Raw genomic sequence first — 20158 nt, 5'->3', positions numbered from 1 at the left:
AGTTGTCGAATAAAAGTGTATACTAATAAGTAATTGGGTCATATAAGAATTTGTAACACATTATTTTATATATTTTTTTGATAATCATGTCTATTTATGGTGTTAAAGAGAAAAAAAGATTTTATTTGCTTTAAGTCTGAAATTTATTTTATATTTTTTTAGTTACTAAAGAATTTGAACTAAAAGTATTTAAAAGATTTTTTTTTATATTTTTAAGACATAAAATTAATAAATTTTTGAAGTCAAACATTTTATGTTAGAATTCATTCACCTTATATTCACTTTAAATTTCAGTTTATATTTCAATATTTATTTCCCGTCAGCAGGACAATGAACTCTAAACCACATTGTGTACATAAATCCCACAAATGTTAAAACTATTTGTTTTCAGATTGCACAGTAAAAAAAGTTTCATTTAAAAAGAAACTATAATTGAATTGTCACAAAAGTACAAATACCATAGAAAAATATAATCTGCTGCTTCACAGAAAAAAAGTATAAAAAATAACAATTTGTAAAAGATTAAGATTTTGTTTTTCTCATACAAAAGAATACAAGTGTGACCCATATATTTTTGCAGACATTTGGTAAGGCAAACATAATCATGATACCATACCATACACATTCCCAAACGCCTGTAATGTCAGCAACATTGTCATCAATAAACTTCATAGTTTGTCGACGGAAATAGAAAAAATAAATGAAAATCATAGTTATAAAATACAGAGGAGCAATGAACAATAAGAATTCATTGTATCAAATAAATACATACATACATACAAAGTTGTAGTAAACCCGGCTATAATAATGTTACTTGCAAATATACATATATTCATATGTATATGAATAAAGTATGACGTACCAACCGATACATTCATCTAATGTCAATGAACATAAACTTTAAACTGATAATAAGTTTCAACTCGTGCTACTGCAAGTAACACATGATATATTTTTCATTATTTCTATAACTGGCATCCAAAATATAGATTTTGGTATTTCGTTTGTAACACTTCCAAATATTAGTCCAAGATCTGCATAAGTTTGTTAATTATAGTTCAGTTCTAGTTTAATTCTAGTTCAGTTCTAGTTCAGTTCTAGTTCAGTTCTAGTTCAGTTCTAGTTCAGTTCTAGTTCAGTTCTAGTTCAGTTCTAGTTCAGTTCTAGTTCAGTTCTAGTTCAGTTCTAGTTCAGTTCTAGTTCAGTTCTAGTTCAGTTCTAGTTCAGTTCTAGTTCAGTTCTAGTTAAGTTCTACATATCCTATGTAGTGTCAACTATAAGCCCTATCTGTTGAACTACTATCTAATGATTGTAGGGTAAATGCCTGACTCTTGTTGCTGTACATATCCAACTCTAACTTGTTATCTAAAGTTTTAGATATAAACCTTTAGAGTTCATTCATTCGTTTGTCTGTAATGTTTGGAATTTATGACAACATGACAATTCTAGTGTAATTCTCAAATATACAAAACATCATGTCAAAATTGTCAGTTAAACAAAAGCAAAAAATGTGCAAAATAAACTAAGAAATAGAGCAAAAGATATAAAATGTTGCAAAAACAAAAAAAAAACTTAAATAACGGATGTGTCATACATATATTATTTTTATCCCACAACTCCTAGGCATTATAATACCGAAAAAAGAGCCGGCTTTATTATAAATGACAATACATACAAATGTACAATGGTAAAGGTTGCGTTGTTGAAATGAATGTGTTGTGTATTTAATGGTGTTGGCGGGATTTGTTGTCTTAAGCAAAAACAATGAACCATAAATGTGCAGATTATTTCCAAACTCTCATGGAAAAAAGCTTGTAATTATTTTAGACCAATCTCTTAGTTTTTAAGCAAATAAAATTAATAATATTGTTTTATTTACATTTCACACCTGCTTTTCAATAAATTATGTTTATTTTTTTAGAAATTAAGAAAGCTTCAATCTTTAGATTGTTTTCTAATTTTTTAATTAAAATTTGTTAATGTTGTCGAAAAGTTAAGTTTCGATTTTATACTATAACATCATAATATATTTTAAAACAAATTTAGAAAAGTTTAACAAGTCATTATAAACTTCTAAACTTCATTTCGTTCGTACTGATGTGTTTTAATTTAAACATTATGTCATTATTAATTAATTATAAAAATTAAATAAAAAAATTATATTTCCGTTTTATATGCCACTTGTCACAGAGAAACATACGAACAAATATCACATGTTTTTCTATATCACTGCACTACATAATAATAAAATGATAATAAATATATAAACACTAGGTGTGACCAGATTATAGGAGTTACAATCATGGTACTATTCTGAACTGACAAACTCTTAAAATTTCTATATTAAATCGAAAAGTCGTGATACACGGTTGTCAGATCTTACAACGTTGTCAGTAAAATGTTCACAAAATATCTAACAATCGTCTGAACTTATAATTTTTCTTTTGTAACGTTGTCAGAAAAAGCATCACTGATAATATTACAAACCAAAATTTCTATGTTGGCAGTGTTATTAGACATTGTTTGTACATTTTTCTGCCAACATTGTAAGATCTAACAACAGTGTACACATAGCATAAGTTTAAATATTCAAAAATATTTTTCACGTAAGGTTAGACTCCCTCTAATCGGATCTTACCTAATATAGTGAAAGCACGCATCATGCATTTTTGTACATGTTGGAGGAGTACACTACATCAATACTCTTACACTATATTTATATATAATGTAATTTTTTTTATTCGTATGTCTATGATTATTTTGAACATACATTGGCAAATGGTAACAGACGGTAATATTATCTGTGTAGTGTGTATATTTAATAATATGTATATAGATCATAGGTTAATATGATTTTAATTTTTTTTTAGTATTGTTAAATATTTTTTATTTTATATTATTATTACACAATTATTAGTTGTTGTTGTAAGAGACATTTCCGGTAACAATGGCCAATAAAATAATAGACAAACAATGCCACTAATAATTTTAAAATTCCAAAAAAAAAAACGCTATAACAATGAAAAACATAAGAGAAATGTTATGTTTTTGACTTTTTTTAAAGTAGATTTTAGTATTTTAATGTTTATTTTAATAATATGATTATTATAATTAAATAAAAGTAATTTGCAATGATATTGATAACTCGAGCCTTATTTTGAAATATTCCTGAGAGAAAATTAAGATGTTGACCTATAAGCTATAGTCTATACATTAAAGTCCGACATATCAATAGATCTAAAGTTTATAGTCTAGTCTACAGATCCATATATAATCTAGCCTATAGATCAGTTTATAGTCTGGTCCATAGATCAGTATATAGTCGAGCATTAACATCAGTCTATAGTCTGGTCTACTGATCAGTCTGTAGGCTATAGATCAGTCTATAGTCTGGATCATTGCCTGGTTTATAGATCACTTTATAATCGGGTGTATAGATCTGATTTATAGATTTATAGAACACTTTAAAATATCATACTATATTTCGGTTTATAGATCACTCTATATATCATTCTTTAATCTGGTCTATTCTATATACTTGGTCAAAAGATTAGTAAAAAGTCTGCTCTATAGATCATTCTATAGTTATACATCAGTCTATAGTCTGGTCTATAGATCATTCTATAGTATGGTTCATCGTCTAGTCTATAGTCTGGTCTATAGATAATTCTATAGTCTGGTCTATAGATGATTCTATAATCTGCTCTATAGGTCAGTTTATAGTTACAGTCTGGCCTATAGATCATTTAATAGTCTGATCTGTAGATCAGTTTCTAGTCTAGACTATAGAACAGTCTATAGTCGGGTCTATAGATTAGGGTTCTATAGTCGAAACGAAAAGTCGAATTTTCGACTTTTTTCATTTAATTAAAAGTCTACTTTAAGACTTTTCAACTATAAGTATTTTATAAATAGTCGACTTTTCGACTTTTTCCGACTTTACGATTTTTTTTGACTTTTTGACTATTTTCAACTTTTTCCGACTTTTTGACTTATTACGACTTTTCGACTTTATTCGACTTCCTTTGACTTTTTTTGACTTATCGATCTTTTTCGACTTTCTTCGACTTTCAGACTTTTTTCACAGGCAATAGTCGAGTTATCGACTTTTTTGGAACAAAATAGTCGACTTCGACTTTTCGACTTTTTTCGTCAAAAAGTCGATTGTTCGATTATTCGAAAGTCGATTTATAGAACCCTACTATAGATCACTCTATAATCTGGTCTATAGTGTGGCCTATAGATCAGTTAATACTCTCGTTAATAGAGCAGTCTAAATTCTGACCTATAGATCAGTTTATAATCTGATCTATATACTAGTTTTTAGTCTGGACTATAGATATATCTATAGTCTGGTATATAATTCAGTCCATTGTCTGGTCTTTAGATCAGGCTATTGTCTGGTCTGTAAATCAATCTACAGATAAACTTCTAGTCTGGTCAATAGATCAGTTTATAGCCTGGTCTAAAGATCACTTTTGAGATCATTATACAGTCTTGTCTATATGTCATTCTATAGTCTGGTCTATAGATCATTTTTTTTTGGTCTGGTTTATAGATAGATCAGTAAATAGTCGCTTATTGACAGGGTTATAGATGAAGCTGATCAATAGATGAATCTAGTCTTATTTGTAATACAAAATTTACAAAAGTAAAGATAACTGCTTTCGCTTCTATTGCTTTAATATGTGTATGAATATACATTTACTAATTCTCTCAGTTATTTACATTTCTTTAAATCAAATATTGCACGTTTCTATACTATAGTTAAATGGACATAGTAAGTCATATAATATTTCTTAAATTTTGCATTATAATAACGGCTCACGTTTAAGAAATAAAAAAAAAAACAATATTTTTATTAAGGATTGTTATTAAACATTTGAATACAATTTGCAAATTTAACTGGGAATATGTGTTCGTGTGTGTGTCTGTGAATAGACATACAAATTTTACCTGAAAACGTGTTTTATTAGATTTGGCTGTTATCCATTTTATCAAAAAAAAAAGTCTAATAACTGGGAAATCACAGACCTTTTTTTCTACTAAATTGTGTTTAAATTTTGTTTACAAATAGAGGAGGATTCGATTTCATTGTCGATGACATAATACCATTTGAATGTATGCATACAGACGTATTCATACATACATATTCATACAGTTGATGTATAAAAATTCATATTTGATTATGCATTTTATTAAGAAATATTAAATTTTTCTCAGGAATTATTTTGCTGTTATTTTTTTTATTACTACATGTTGTTATTTGTATTATTTACATTGTGTGAGTAAGTGCGTATGATGGATGGATCATCATTTTATTGTCGGATGTTATTTATTTAAAAAAAGTAGCGGTTTAAATACATTATAAGATTTCTGTTTTATTATGGTTATTATTTATATTGTTATTAATAAACAAGGTCTTGTGTTATTATTTCGTTTGTTAAGTATATTGTATTTAAAATTTATTTTTTTACTTTTATTTATTTACAGAGAGCGTTAAATCGATTTTGGGTCGTCATACAAAGATATTGGTCAAGTATATGGTTAAACTGGAGACAAAAAATGATAAAACAGAAAACAGAGTACTGGTGAGTTATAGTTCTTTGTATTAAATTAATATTCTTATGATTTTAAAGTTATAAACTAATTTATATAGATATGTCTTAAGTTTAGTGTATAGAACAGTCTTAAGCTTAATCGTTACAGTCTTTAAGTCAACCTTTAAATGGTGTGTAGATCATCATGCAGACTATATAAAAATATCAGTCTATATTCTGGTGTATAAATCAGTCGATCTACAGTCTTGTCTATAGATCAATCTATAGATCGGTCTATGTTTAGAACTATAGATTAGACTATTGAGAACATATTCAAGTCTGTAGATCAGTCTATAGTTTTGTATATAGATCAGTCTTAAGGTCACTACATAGTATAATCTAAAAATCATTCTATTGTTTTATCTGTAGATCACTCTATAGCCAATGTATCAGTCTATAGTCTGGACGAAAGGTTAGCATCTATAGATCAGTCTTAAGATCAGTTCATAGTCTAGTCTATAGATCAGTCTATAGCCTGGTCTATAGATCAGTTTATAGCCTGGTTTATAGATCAGTCTATAGCCTGGTCTATAGATCAGTCTATAGCCTGGTCTATAGATCAGTCTATAGCCTGGTCTATAGATCAGTCTATAGCCTGGTCTATAGATCAGTCTATAGCCTGGTCTATATATCAGTATATAGCCTGGTCTATAGATCAGTCTATAGTTTGGTCTATAGATCAGTCTATAGCCTGGTCTATAGATCAGTCTATAGTTTGGTCTATAGATCAGTCTATAGCCTGGTCTATAGATCAGTCTATAGCCTGGTCTATAGATCAGTCTATAGCCTGGTCTAAAGATCAGTCTATAGCCTGGTCTATAGATCAGTCTATAGCCTGGTCTATAGATCAGTATATAGCTTGGTCTATAGATCAGTCTATAACCTGATCTATAGATCAGGCTATAGACTGGTCTATAGATCAGTCTATAGCCTGGTCTATAGATCAGTCTATAGCCTGATCTATAGATCAGTCTATAGCCTGGTCTATAGATCAGTCTATAGATCAGTCTATAGCCTGGTCTATAGATCAGTCTATAGCCTGGTCTATAGATCAGTCTATAGCCTAGTCTGTAGATTAGTCTATAGTAAGGTCTGTAGATTAGTCTATAGTAAGGTCTATAGATCAGTCTATAGCCTAGTCTGTAGATTAGTCTATAGTAAGGTCTATAGATCAGTCTATAGCCTAGTCTGTAGATTAGTCTATAGTAAGGTCTATAGATCAGTCTATATTATGGTCTACGGACTACTCAATACTCTAGTCTATATATATATCAGTCTATAATCTGGTCATATCTACGTCTACTGATTAGTTCATAGTCTAGTCTAGTCTATAGATCAGATATAGATATAGGTCTGTAGATCTATATCTGTAGTGTGTATGGTCTACAGATTACTCAATACTGTAGTCTAAATATCCGTGTATAGATCAGTCTATAGTCGGGCTATAGATCAGTCTATAGTCATTCTATAGTTTGTTTAAAAGATCAATCTATAGTTTGGCCAATCTACAAACCAGTTTCTACTCTTGTCTGTAAATAATCTATAGCTTGATCTATAGATCAAGCTAATTTGTACATCAGTTTTAAGTCAGTAAAAAAATGTCTATTCTAATCTATTCATCTGTATAGGGTATCATTTAAACACACTTGACCGACTTAACTTTCTTATGTGTTTTTTATTTAACATACACTTTGCTAATTTGTTAAACAATTACTAAATCAAGTGTTAAATGCCATAATCTTTTACAATGACAAAAACGTTGCAAACATAACCCTACTTCATTGTATTTACTCCTTTACTCAACTAGGACATGTTTATAAGTATAAGTACAACAAAATAAACAAGAAATTAAAAAAAGAAGTAAACAACAATATATAATAAAGAATAAAGGAATTCAGGTGTTAAATAACAAAAAAAAGATGTACACAAAAACAAAAACAACTAATTTTATCCAAGGAGTAGTTTTTAGTCAAACAGTAAACTACAGCAGTAAAGTAATGTTTAAAATAACAAAAAATATCATATTTCAACAATTGGCTTAATTAATTTAAAGTTTTAGTGGAAACAAAGCAACAACATTATAAGGCATTGAACGGATTTTCATTTATATTTATTTTTTCTCTTCATTTAATTTCAATTAATTTATTTAACTAACTCCCCGTTGAGGGTTGAATTTCTATGCTATGACTTACTAAAAAATGACAAAAATAAAAGAAATTCTTAATTAAATTTGAAAATAAATTATGATATTCATATTGTATTGCAGAACTCTTTTCAACTATATACTTCACTCAACAACAAAATACACAATTTCTGTTTGTAATACTCTTATCATGCCCGACGAAGGCGTCATCATGTACATTATTTCTTTTAAGAGGAAAAGTTATTTTAAAAACAAAATACACTTTTCTTCAATTGTTATCGTTCTATTTAAACTGTCTTTGACGTTCGTACTCTTCCTTTGCAAGAGTTTACAAGTTTTTCCAATGTCTATTGTTTCATTGTTAAATATAAATAAGTTTTTGTTTAAAACAACAGCAAAACTTTTGATAAGTACAAACTACTTCTTCTTCATTCGGAATACTTTATCATTGTAGGGAAATTTGAAATGATTTTTATTCTTTTATTTTATCTTGTTTTTTTTTTTTACAAATGAAACAAATTTAATCGTTGTTTATGTTAATTAAATTAAGATTTAAGAAAATTATTTGATATTTGAAATATTTCTCAATTCTTTGCTCTCAAACTTTTCAATTACTTTAAAATCTTATCTATAATAATTTTATCTTTTGTCGAAAAAAGTCGAAAAGTCGAAGTCGACTATTTAGTTTCAAAAAAGTCGATAGCTCGAATATCGTCTATGAAAAAAGTCGAAAAGTCGACTTTGTAAATAAAAGTCGAAAAAAGTCGAAAAGTCGGAAAGAGTCGAAAAAAGTCGAAAAGTCAAAAAAAGTCGACAAGTCGGAAAAAGTCAAAAAGTCGAAAGAAGTCGAAAAAAATCGAAAAAAGTCGAAAATAGTCGGAAAAAGTCGATAATATTCGAAAAAAGTCGGCAAAGACGAAAATAGTCGGAAAAAGTCGGAAAATTAAAAAGTCGACTTTTCATAAAATGCAAAAAGTCGAAAAGTCGGCTTTTCGTTTCAACTATAGAACCCTAACAAGCAGGTCGTATTAGATCAGGGATGTATTTTTATGTTAACAAATCTTACTTTTTTCTTGTTTTACACCAATCGTGTAAAAACAAAAAATATAAATCATATGACTTTTATTCACTTTTTTGTTTTACGAATGGAATTTCATTAGACTTTACGTACGTAATGTATGATTGTGTGAAGTGCCTTTATCAGTACATTTTCTAGTGTATTAGACTTTATTCTGATCTATTAAACATTCTACAGTCTGATCTATAGATCAATAAATAACATTATCAACAAATTAGTCCACTCTAGAGTTCACACATCAATATATACTCTAATTTGTAGATCAGTCTACATTCTGGTATATAGATAAGTTGATAGTTTGATCTAACCATCAGTCTATAATATTGTCTATGTAATACAGTCTAGCCGACAATCCAAATGGTCTATATCTCTAGATCAGACTATAGTCTAGACAAATCAGTAGAGAAGTCTATTGTGTAATCTACAGATCGCCTTATAATCTGGTCTATAGATCATCTTAATAGTATGGTTTTTAGATTAGGCAGGACATAGTCTGGTCTATTAAACTATCTTTTCAGATTTGTCTAGTCTGATCTGGCCTACAAATCATTTTACAATCTATGTAGATCAATCTAATGACTGGTCTATAAGTAATCATTTATTATGGCTTAAAATTAACCCTTGTTACTATTGCCTCTTACAATGTCTAATAGAATTTTTTTTCCAAATTATAATTTTAAATGAATGAATGAATACATTTTCCGCTCTTAACTTTATTACAAATTAAAACAAAAGAAAATTTAATTTAGAGATAGAATTTAATTGAATAAAGCACACGCTAAACACTTCGACTTATTTCACATTAATAATACATTTCTTTCTTTCTATCTGATTCGTGAGTTATAATAAAATCTCCTGGCGTTTTGTATTTTTATTTACTGCAACTTAAAGATGCTATCAGCCATGACCGAAACTCATTCATGTACACAATTTGTCCATGTCGGTATGTCTGCATGTCTACAACCAGACAGACACATAGTCAGACCGACATTTAGAGCAGAGGGTGTTAATGTTTATGAATATGATCATATATCAAACTGTAAATTACGTACAACAGATATGCTGAAATTTTGAAAAAGAAGAAGAAAAAAATCTGGCATGCAACAATAAATAACTAACCAGTGGTGTTAATTACACTTTTGCACTAAACCATGTGTTTGAGTGTGTGTGTGTATGTTTGTTCATCTAACTCGTCTGCAATTTGTCTTAGAGGTTTGTTTAAAAATCGTAATAAAATACATGCGAGTTAGTTGAATGAATAGATGGATGGTTGATCAATTGAACATGAACATTCGATATTTAACCACGCAATTGATACTGTACTGTGCAACATGCATCTTGAATTTGGTTATGATTTCAAAAGATATTTTTTTTTTTTTTGGTTTTTTTTTTTATTTTATTGCATATCGATCTCAATTAAGATCTCAATCTTTTATCTTCTCTGATTAATTCATTAGTGAAATGGTAATATTTTTACTGCACACCTAAAGTATTTCAAGTGAAAAATTACTAGTTTTTTATGGAAAAATTTGAATTCGCACTTAAAAGGTTGTTGAAAATCAATGATTGCATAAAGTTTATGATACAATAAAGAAACTAAGGTCTAAAGTTTGTTCAGTTAAATTTGATACTAGTGATTGAGCAATTCTTTTCGAATCCCATATTAGCATCCAAGTCTGGTGTATAGATTAGTGTACACTCTGTCTTACAGATAAGTCTATAGTCTGACCTATCGATCAGTCTTAAGTTTAACCAATAGATCATTCTTATATCTTAGCTATAGATCATATTTAAGTCTGACCTATAGATAAATCTTAAGTCTCACAAATAGATTAGTCTTAAGTCTGACCTATAGATCAGCCTTAAGTCTGACCTATAGGTCAGACTTAAGGCTGATCTATAGGCTGATCTATAGATCAGCCTTAAGTCTGACCTATAGATCAGCCTTAAGTCTGACCTATAGATCAGCCTTAAGTCTGACCTATAGATCAGCCTTAAGTCTGACCTATAGATCAGCCTTAAGTCTGACCTATAGATCAGCCTTAAGTCTGACCTATAGATCAGCCTTAAGTCTGACCTATAGATCAGCCTTAAGCCTGACCTATAGATCAGCCTTATGTCTGACCTATAGATCAGTTTTAAGTCTGACCTATAGATCAGTCTTAAGTTTGACCTATAGATCAGTCTTAAGTCTGACCTATAGATCAGTCTTAAGTCTGACCTATAGATCAGTCTTAAGTTTGACCTATAGATCAGTCTTAAGGCTGAACTATAGATCAGTCTTAAGGATGAAATATAGATATGTCTATAACTTTAGCTATAGATCAGTCTTTAGTCTGACCTATAGATCAGTCTATAGTATAATTTATAGATCTGTCTATTGTCTGGTCTATAGATCAGTCTATCTCAATCAACAGTCTGATCTATAGAAGAAATAGGCAGTATAAGTCGATAAATTGATCTAGAGATCAGTCTATAATTTTATATATAGCCTAAAGTCTGGTATAAAAATGTCTCTTTATAATGTGACCTACAACTCAGTTTACAGTCTAGTCTACAAATAAGTCTAAAGTCTGGTCAATAGACTACTCTGTAGATCAGTTTATAGTTTATTCCTTAGATCATCGATTTAGTTTATAGTCTGCTCTATTCTTCAATATATAGTCTTGTCTATAGAACAGTCTGAAATACAGAGCAGTTTACAGTTTGGTTTCTAGATCAGTCTATGGTATGATGTATAGATCAGACTATGGTATATAATCTGGTATATAGATCAATCTTAGGTCTGACCTATAAATCAGTTTATTGTCTGATCTAAAGATCAGTATGATCAATCTAGTAATGCATGGTATCGTAGGTCAACCTATAATAATGATATATCTGAGTTTTAAATCGAGTAATACATCTAGTTAGATCAAAACCCCAATACCTTTTTCTAGTTCGTCTGTTACTTTGTAAATAATTATCTTCTGATACACATCATACTTTTAGGAACACCATTTTGAAGTAAATTCCGATAACCTTTTATGCCTCAAACACCCTTATTTCAATACCCTATTGAATTTGATTGCATTAAATAAACAATACTTTATTTTGACGCAATTTCTGACCTATTTTAAATAAAACATTTAACAACATTTTTATACATTTTTATACATTTCCTTTACACTACAAATAATTTATGCCAAAAGGACAATTAAGTAGAGACGATTTTCTAAGTATTACTTCAAAGAGGCAATTATTACAAATTATGTACATACATAATGGAAATGAAATTAGGTTATTTTTTTTTCGTATAACTGCTAATAGCACTTAAGAATTCATTGCGAATGAAATATAATTTGAATATCTCACTAATGTATTTTATTTCTTTTTTTTTCATTATGATTATTATTGTTATTCTTACTATTTACTTGCAGGTCTTTACACCAGTACGTATATATTTGCTTATTGCAAAAGTTCCCACAAAGGTTAGTTGGTTGTTGGAAAATTTTTGAATTTTATTTTCATTGAAAAATTAAATATTTATTTTATTTAGATTGAATGCCATTTCCATTATTTGGATATACAAGCGGTGGAAAGTAAAAAACCAACACATTTTTCCATAGTGACCAATGATCGTCCATATAATTTTGCGACAACAGGTGATGCGGGCAATTTTAGTTCGGTAAGTTGTTTTTTTCTACATTTATTTGAAGTGTAATTAATTGTTTTATTTTAATGTTGTTGTTATTGTTTTTTTTTTCCTTTTTGTATTTACAGAATGCAGATGTGATTTTAACCGATTTAGCATCGGCTATAAAACAAATATTTCCAACAGTTCCTTTAAAGTATATTATAAGGAAGGTGAGTAAAAAAGATTTTTTTGTCCACAGTTTTCTAAAGTGTTTTTGGCTTACTAAAAGACTGTTATTGTTAAGAGTATTGTTCCAATAATATCATGATTTGTGGAACATAATTCCTTTTGGTTCCTTTACATCTTTTTGAAGTGAATTTATCAGGTTTAATACGCCTAATTGCATTATTTTTATTTATCTATATATCGTTCTATCTATCTATCTATCTATCTATCTATCTATCTATCTATCTATCTATCTATCTATCTATCTATCTATCTATCTATCTATCTATCTATCTGTCTATCTATCTATCTATCTATCTATCTATCTATCTATCTATCTATCTATCTATCTATCTATCTATCTATCCATCTATCTATCTATCTATCTATCTATCTATCTATCTATCTATCTATCTATCTATCTATCTATCTATCTATCTATCTATCTATCTATCTATCTATCTATCTATCTATCTATCTATCTATCTATCTATCTATCTACCTATCTATCTATCTATCTATCTATCTATCTATCTATCTATCTATCTATCTATCTATCTATCTATGTATCTATCTATCTATCTATCTATCTATCTATCTATCTATCTATCTATCTATCTATCTATCTATCTATCTATCTATCTATCTATCTATCTATCTATCTATCTATCTATCTATCTATCTATCTATCTATCTATCTATCTATCTATCTATCTATCTATATATCTATCTATGTATTGTACGTATTACTTCTCGTAATCAAATGACTCTAATTATTCAGCTATTTACACAATTTTCTAAAAATCCTACAATTTCCTTATATTCCACTTTTTCTTTGTGTTCTTCTTAAATATTCATGTTACAATATAGCATCAAAGAAACCTGAGAACAAGCTTTGAGTTTAGAAAAAAAACGACGCAGACAAGCAAATAAGAATTAGAGTTTTTAAACTTTAGTACTACTGCTGAGTATAGTATTCGTATTAGTACCTGTTTTTAATACATAATTTTTCTAAATAAAAGCCAACAGAGCCATCTAGACAGCATCTTCCTTCTGTAGCACTCACTTTATAAAGAGCAGACTTGTTTTCTTTTTTCAACATGGGTTTATGTATTTTTCTATTGACACAAAGACCTACATTTATTTTTTTTCTTTACTTGCATATATGAATTTATTATTTCACCCCAAGTATTAGTTATGTTTTACTTTATTCTAATTTAATATGCTAAGAATAATTTAAAGCAGAAGTAGCCACGAGTTAAGAGCTTTTTATTCAGTTTAGTTTACATATTATTAAGATACTACATTCCAATAATTAACAACAATATATTTTGATATTGAATCATTATAAATAAGAATCCAAATTGATGTAATTTTTCGATTTTAATTCCCTAAGCCTCTTTAATAAATAAAATATAGTACGACGAGCAGTGTTTTTTCGAAACGAAAATAAACATATACTGCTATATAATATAATGCAATCAAATTAAAAAAAAGCTAAACCGCAAACATTTTGTTTCGTTTGTTTTGCTCTACTTTGTACATTTCGCGTGACAATGAATTTTTTCCTCAACTTAAATAGTTTACAAATCTCGTATAAATGCGATGATGAACTCCATAATATGCTGCTATTGTTTACAAATTAATTGTTAGTGCAAACAAACATGCACTTTTTAAAATGGTATCATGAATTAAACAGTAAGTGTGAATAATTTTGAATGAACTGCTTGGTATTTATAATAGAGCAGAACTAAATGATTGGAATTAGTGGTATAGAATTAGTTCTGTTACATTTGGACTGTGATGGTTTTAAGTATTAAGTGTAGCGTGAAGGACTCTCTAGTTATATTAAATTATATATTAAGTTCGTATAAAAGTTCAATATGTGTAAAATTTCCAAATAGATAGATAAATAGATAGATAGATAGATAGATAGATAGATAGATAGATAGATAGATAGATAGATTGATAGATTGATAGATAGATAGATAGATATATAGATAGATAGATAGATAGATAGATAGATAGATAGATAGATAGATAGATAGATAGATAGATAGGTAGATAGATAGATAGATAGATAGATAGATAGATAGATAGATAGATAGATAGATAGATAGATAGATAGATAGATAGATAGATAGATAGATAGATATATAGATAGATAAGTATATAGATAGATAGATAGATAGATAGATAGATAGATAGATAGATAGATAGATAGATAGATAATAGATAGGTAGATAGATAGATAGATAGATAGATAGATAGATAGATAGATAGATAGATAGATAGATAGATAGATAGATAGATAGATAGATAGATAGATAGATAGATAGATAGATAGATAGATAGATAGATAGATAGATAGATAAGTATATAGATAGATAGATAGATAGATAGATAGATAGATAGATAGATAGATAGATAGATAGATAGATAGATATATAGATAGATAGATAGATTGATAGATAGATAGATAGATAGATAGATAGATAGATAGATAGATAGATAGATAGATAGATAGATATATAGAGATAGATAAGTATATAGATAGATAGATAGATAGATAGATAGATAGATAGATAGATAGATAGATAGATAGATAGATAGATAGATAGATAGATAGATAGATAGATAGATAGATAGATAGATAGATAGATAGATAGATAGATAGATAGATAGATAGATAGATAGATAGATAGATAGATAGATAGATAGATAGATAGATAGATAGATAGATAGATATATAGATAGATAAGTATATAGATAGATAGATAGATAGATAGATAGATAGATAGATAGATAGATAGATAGATAGATAGATAGATAGATAGATAGATAGATAGATAGATAAGTAGATAGATAGATAGATAGATAGATAGATAGATAGATAGATAGATAGATAGATAGATAGATAGATAGATATATAGATAGATAAGTAGATAGATAGATAGATAGATAGATAGATAGATAGATAGATAGATAGATAGATAGATAGATAGATAGATAGATAGATAGATAGATACATACATACATACATACATACATACATACATACATACATAGAAAATATTACTGTTGTGGTTGTCACCACTCAAGTTGAAAATTTCAGCATAAATTCTTTTTACATTCTTATGGTGGGAATTATTTAATTTAAAGCAAGACACCAACTGCTTTTTTACTTCGAAAAAAGCATAAAGTTAATATAAAATATTTTGTTGTTGTTGTTTTTGTTAGTCAAATAATAAACATTTATTTACTTTAGTAAAAAACCACTTCAACATAGGTCAGTAACTTCTCAAGTTGCCATTTAGCCATACTTAGCAAAAGACGAAAAATAAGTAAAACAAATACAAACACACACACACACACACAGAAATGCAAAAAAAGTAATTAAAAACTTTTTAACAATGTTAAATAGTGGTTTATATATACAAACATATACACAATGATATTACTTATATACATGCACTTAAAACAATAAGTATTATTTTACATTTCTTCTATTTTACTTTACAGATTGATATACAGCCACCGGAAAGAGAAACAATATTTTCAGAAGAATTTCGACCTTCAGATCCCCGCAATGTTGGACCCTGCGGTGGTTTTAGTACACAATATGCCTGCATGTGTGATTTTCATGGTGTCCCCTATAGAGAAGAGGTTGCCTGGGATATTGATACAATTTATTTGTCACATGATACTAGAATTTTAAATTTACGTGATTTTGATCATTTAGAACCAAAGTATGTAAAAGAGTTGGATATTAAATTGTTAAAAGTAAATAGAAATTATTAATATTTATTTATTTTTATTTTTGTGATATATTTTAGAGACTTAATGGCCATTGTATCGGCTTTGGAATATAATACATTTTTTCGTGGCTTAAAAGCTTCACATATGCGTTTATCGAATGAAACATTAGAACGTATATTACACGTGCTCAAGCGTTCTATGTGGCTCGAAGAGTTACATTTGGAAGCGTTAGGTTTAAGGTAAAGTTTCTAGTTATTAATAAAGTTTTTGTATTTGAATGTTTGTAACTGAATAATAATATTTGTTTTGTAGATCCGATTTTCTTCATAAATTTGCTGTATCTGTGATTACAAATAATAATCCTGCAATACGTACTATTGATTTAAGTCATAATATTATTGAGGATAAAGGTAAGTTTTTGATTTGTTGTGTTATTTATTTTTATATTTAAGTATTATAAAACAAGATAAATTTATTAAATAACAAATAAAGCGTTATAATATAACTTTAAGTGACCCTTTTTATTAAAAATTTTTTTTTTGAGTTTTTGTTTTTCTAACCAATTTATTTAATCCAATTGTTATATAATCCAAACAAAATTATACCCTCCTTGCTTTGTTTTTTTCTTCTTCCGTATTGTTTGTTTTTCTTTCCATTATTTTGTTTCTTTAACAACATGTAGGAGCCAGCTCTTTATGCGCCCTACTTGGAAATATTGTTCAAGGTTTGATTAACTTAAAAAAAAGCAAACAAAAACATCAATCAATTTCAATGTTCAATTCACAATTCATTTGAATTTTAAATATTTTGTTTAACGCTTTATTTAATGCTTTTACATACATCCATGTCATCATTACTTTATAATCGTTTCTCACAACAACACTTCTCAAAATGCTGGAAAGCAAAAACGAAAAGGGCAAATTTTTATTTCTAAAAAGAATGTGGAGATTATGGTCAATTTGTATTTATTTTTATATTAATCGTTATTTGCGAAAAGGTTTTTTTTTAAATAGAAAATAGTATTCCTTCGAAACACTCTATAAATTTTCTAGTTTCTCCTTCGTTTTTGTTTGTAATAAACGCATAATTCCTTTATCGCAATTAGAAAGGATTTAAATAGTCTATTTTGTTGCAATTCAAAATATATGAATTTAAAATTTTTAGAATAACTCTAGTTTAACTTTAAGTTTTAAGTTGAAAAATAAAGTCGACTTTTTGTGATCTATTAAAAATCGCTTTTTGTTTAATATGTTTGACTTTTCGGCTTTTTTTAAACAATTTTGTAGTTTTTTTTAATAGTTGAAAGTCTACTTTTTAAAATTTATGAAATGTCGATTTTTTAACTTTTTCGTTTTATGAAAAATCGACTTTCTGAACTTATTCCAACTTTTCGACTTTTTTGCTTTACTTTTATTGACTTTTTTACTTTAAATTATAAAGTCGATTTTTTAAATATGACTTTCCGACTTCTAGGATTTTATAGTTGATAGTCGACTTTTAGCGATTTATGAAAAAAGCTATTTTTTGACTTTTGAAATATATGAAAAGTATATTTTTTGACTTTTTGGTTTTATGAAAAGTCGACTTTTTGAAATTATTCCAACTATTCGACCATTTACGACTTTTTATAAAAAGTCGATTTTTTGAGTTTTTCGTTCTATGAAAAGTCGACTTTTTGAAATTATTCCAAATTTTCGACTACTTACTAGGGTTTTATAAATCGAATTTTTGTTGAAATATAGAAAAAATGGTCGAAGTCGACTATTTTGTTCCAAAGAAGTCGCTAACTCGACTATCGTCAATGAAAGAAGTCGAGAAGTCTGAAAAAGTCGAAAACTTTAAGAAAAAAGTCAAAAATTGTCGACAATTTTAAAAAAGTGGAAAAGGTCAAAAAACTCTAAAATAGTCCAAAAACTCGAAAAGGGCGAAAAAAGTCGAAAAGTCAAAACTCGACTATCGTCTATGAAATAAGTCGAAAAGTCGACTTTGTATATAAAAATCGAAAAAAGTCGGAAAAAGTCGAAAACTCGAAAATAGTAGAAAAAAAGTCAAAAATAGTCGCACATTTTAAAAAAGTATAAAAAGTCAAAAACTCTAAGATAGTCCAAAAAAACTCGAAAAAAGTCGAAAAGTCGATAACTCGACTATCGTGTATAAAATAAATCGAAAAGTCGACATTGTATATAATAGTCGTAAAAAGTCGAAAAGTCGGAAAAAATCAAAAACAAACGAACATTTTAAAAAAGTGGAAAAAAAAGTAAAAAAATAGTCATAAAAAATAGTAAAAAAATAGTCAAAAAATCGAAAAGTCATAAAAATCAAAAAGTCGAAAAAAAGTTGGGAAAAGTCGACTATTTATAAAAAACTAAAAGTCTAAAAGTCGATTTTTTAATAAATGAAAAAGTCTAAAAGTCAACTTTTAACTAAATGCAAAATGTCGAAAAGTCGACTTTTCGTTTCAACTATAGATCCCTATTTTAAAATAAATGCAAAAAGTCGACTTTTCGTTTCAACTATAGAACCTTACTAATTACGACTTTTCGACTTTTTTTAATTTACTTTTAATTACAAAGTCGACTTTACAAAAATTTGATTTTTCGATTTTGTAGTATTTTTCCTACAAAAAGTCCACTTTTTTGGGATTTTCTGAAAAATCGATTTTCTCCTTTTTTCGTTTTATTATTTATTCAAACTTATTCCAACTTCTCGATTATTTCCGACTTTTCGACATTACATAGTCGATGTTTTTCACGTATTTCTTACTCATGTTCGAAAATTCAAACATAAAGTCTAGGTTATTTTAAAGCTGCTAAAGTCATCTCGAAATCACAATGATTCATTAAAATATAATATCAGTTTTAGTTTGAGTCCAAATTTAAGTTTTCAATTTCGAACTTATAAATTTTGAGAATAAATTTACAATTTTTGGAAAAATTTCAAGTATTTGTAATGTAGTTGCAAAATACAAGCATTTTACGAAAGTTCGAATGTTCAAAATTATGTTCGAATAATGATTTAAATCTTCTAATCATAAGGATTTATAAAACTATAATTTTAGTTTCTTTTTAAAGCAATTTTTAAATTTCGAACTTCAAAACTGTAATTTTCAAACTTAAATTTTACAAATTTTCATAAATTTTAAAGTATTTATAATGTAGTTGAAAATTACATGCTTTTTGCTATAAGTTCGAAAATTCGAAATTTTATTTGAAAATTCGAACTCATATTCGAAATTTTTTTTAATTGTTAAAATAATGTCGAAATCATTACGATTCATAAAATTAAAATTTTAGTTTTAATTTGAGACAAAATTCACAAATTCTTTCAATGTTTAAAATTTTTTTTAAATTTTTTCAATTTCGAACTTAAATTTTAGAAATTTTTATAAATTTTGTAGAATTTACCAAATGTAATTTTAAAACAAAAGCTTTTTATATAAGTACGAAAATTCGAAATTATGTTCGAAAATTCAAAATTATTTTCGAAAATTCAGAAATATATTCGATTAATTGTTTTGAGTCCAACTTTAATTTAATTCCAATATTCTAATTATCTTTTTAAATTCGAACATAAACATTATTTACAAAATGTTTATCGAAAAATTTTAATGGATTTTTAATTATTATTAAAAGTAGTTTCGAAAATTATTCGAAAATTCAAATTTAAGTTCGAAATTTATATTTCTAAATAATATGAAAAAAACACAAAAATCTAACTCAATAATTTCAATATCAAAA

At 27.5% G+C, this 20158-nt stretch overlaps 1 protein-coding gene across 14 annotated transcripts in view; it reads left to right on the top strand.

Moving 5' to 3' along the window:
* LOC111684896 (F-actin-uncapping protein LRRC16A) overlaps positions 1-20158 on the top strand; it is a 60075-nt gene that overhangs the window by 20034 nt on the left and 19883 nt on the right. For 11 of the 14 annotated variants that reach the window (XM_046953610.1, XM_046953605.1, XM_046953606.1 and 8 more), the window contains 8 exons: positions 5494-5591; positions 12241-12291; positions 12360-12488; positions 12584-12667; positions 16185-16411; positions 16499-16660; positions 16734-16831; positions 17104-17145. In XM_046953610.1, coding sequence (XP_046809566.1) covers positions 5494-5591; positions 12241-12291; positions 12360-12488; positions 12584-12667; positions 16185-16411; positions 16499-16660; positions 16734-16831; positions 17104-17145 — 891 coding nt within the window. The remainder of the gene's footprint in view (positions 1-5493; positions 5592-12240; positions 12292-12359; positions 12489-12583; positions 12668-16184; positions 16412-16498; positions 16661-16733; positions 16832-17103; positions 17146-20158) is intronic. The other 3 variants (XM_046953612.1, XM_046953600.1, XM_046953609.1) reach the window with 1 other exon arrangement.

This window comes from Lucilia cuprina, chromosome 6 (assembly GCF_022045245.1).
Source record: "Lucilia cuprina isolate Lc7/37 chromosome 6, ASM2204524v1, whole genome shotgun sequence".
NCBI classification, from domain to species: domain Eukaryota; kingdom Metazoa; phylum Arthropoda; class Insecta; order Diptera; family Calliphoridae; genus Lucilia; species Lucilia cuprina.
The sequence above is the reverse complement of the archived record's forward strand: the minus strand, read 5'-3'. Positions and strand labels throughout refer to the sequence as shown.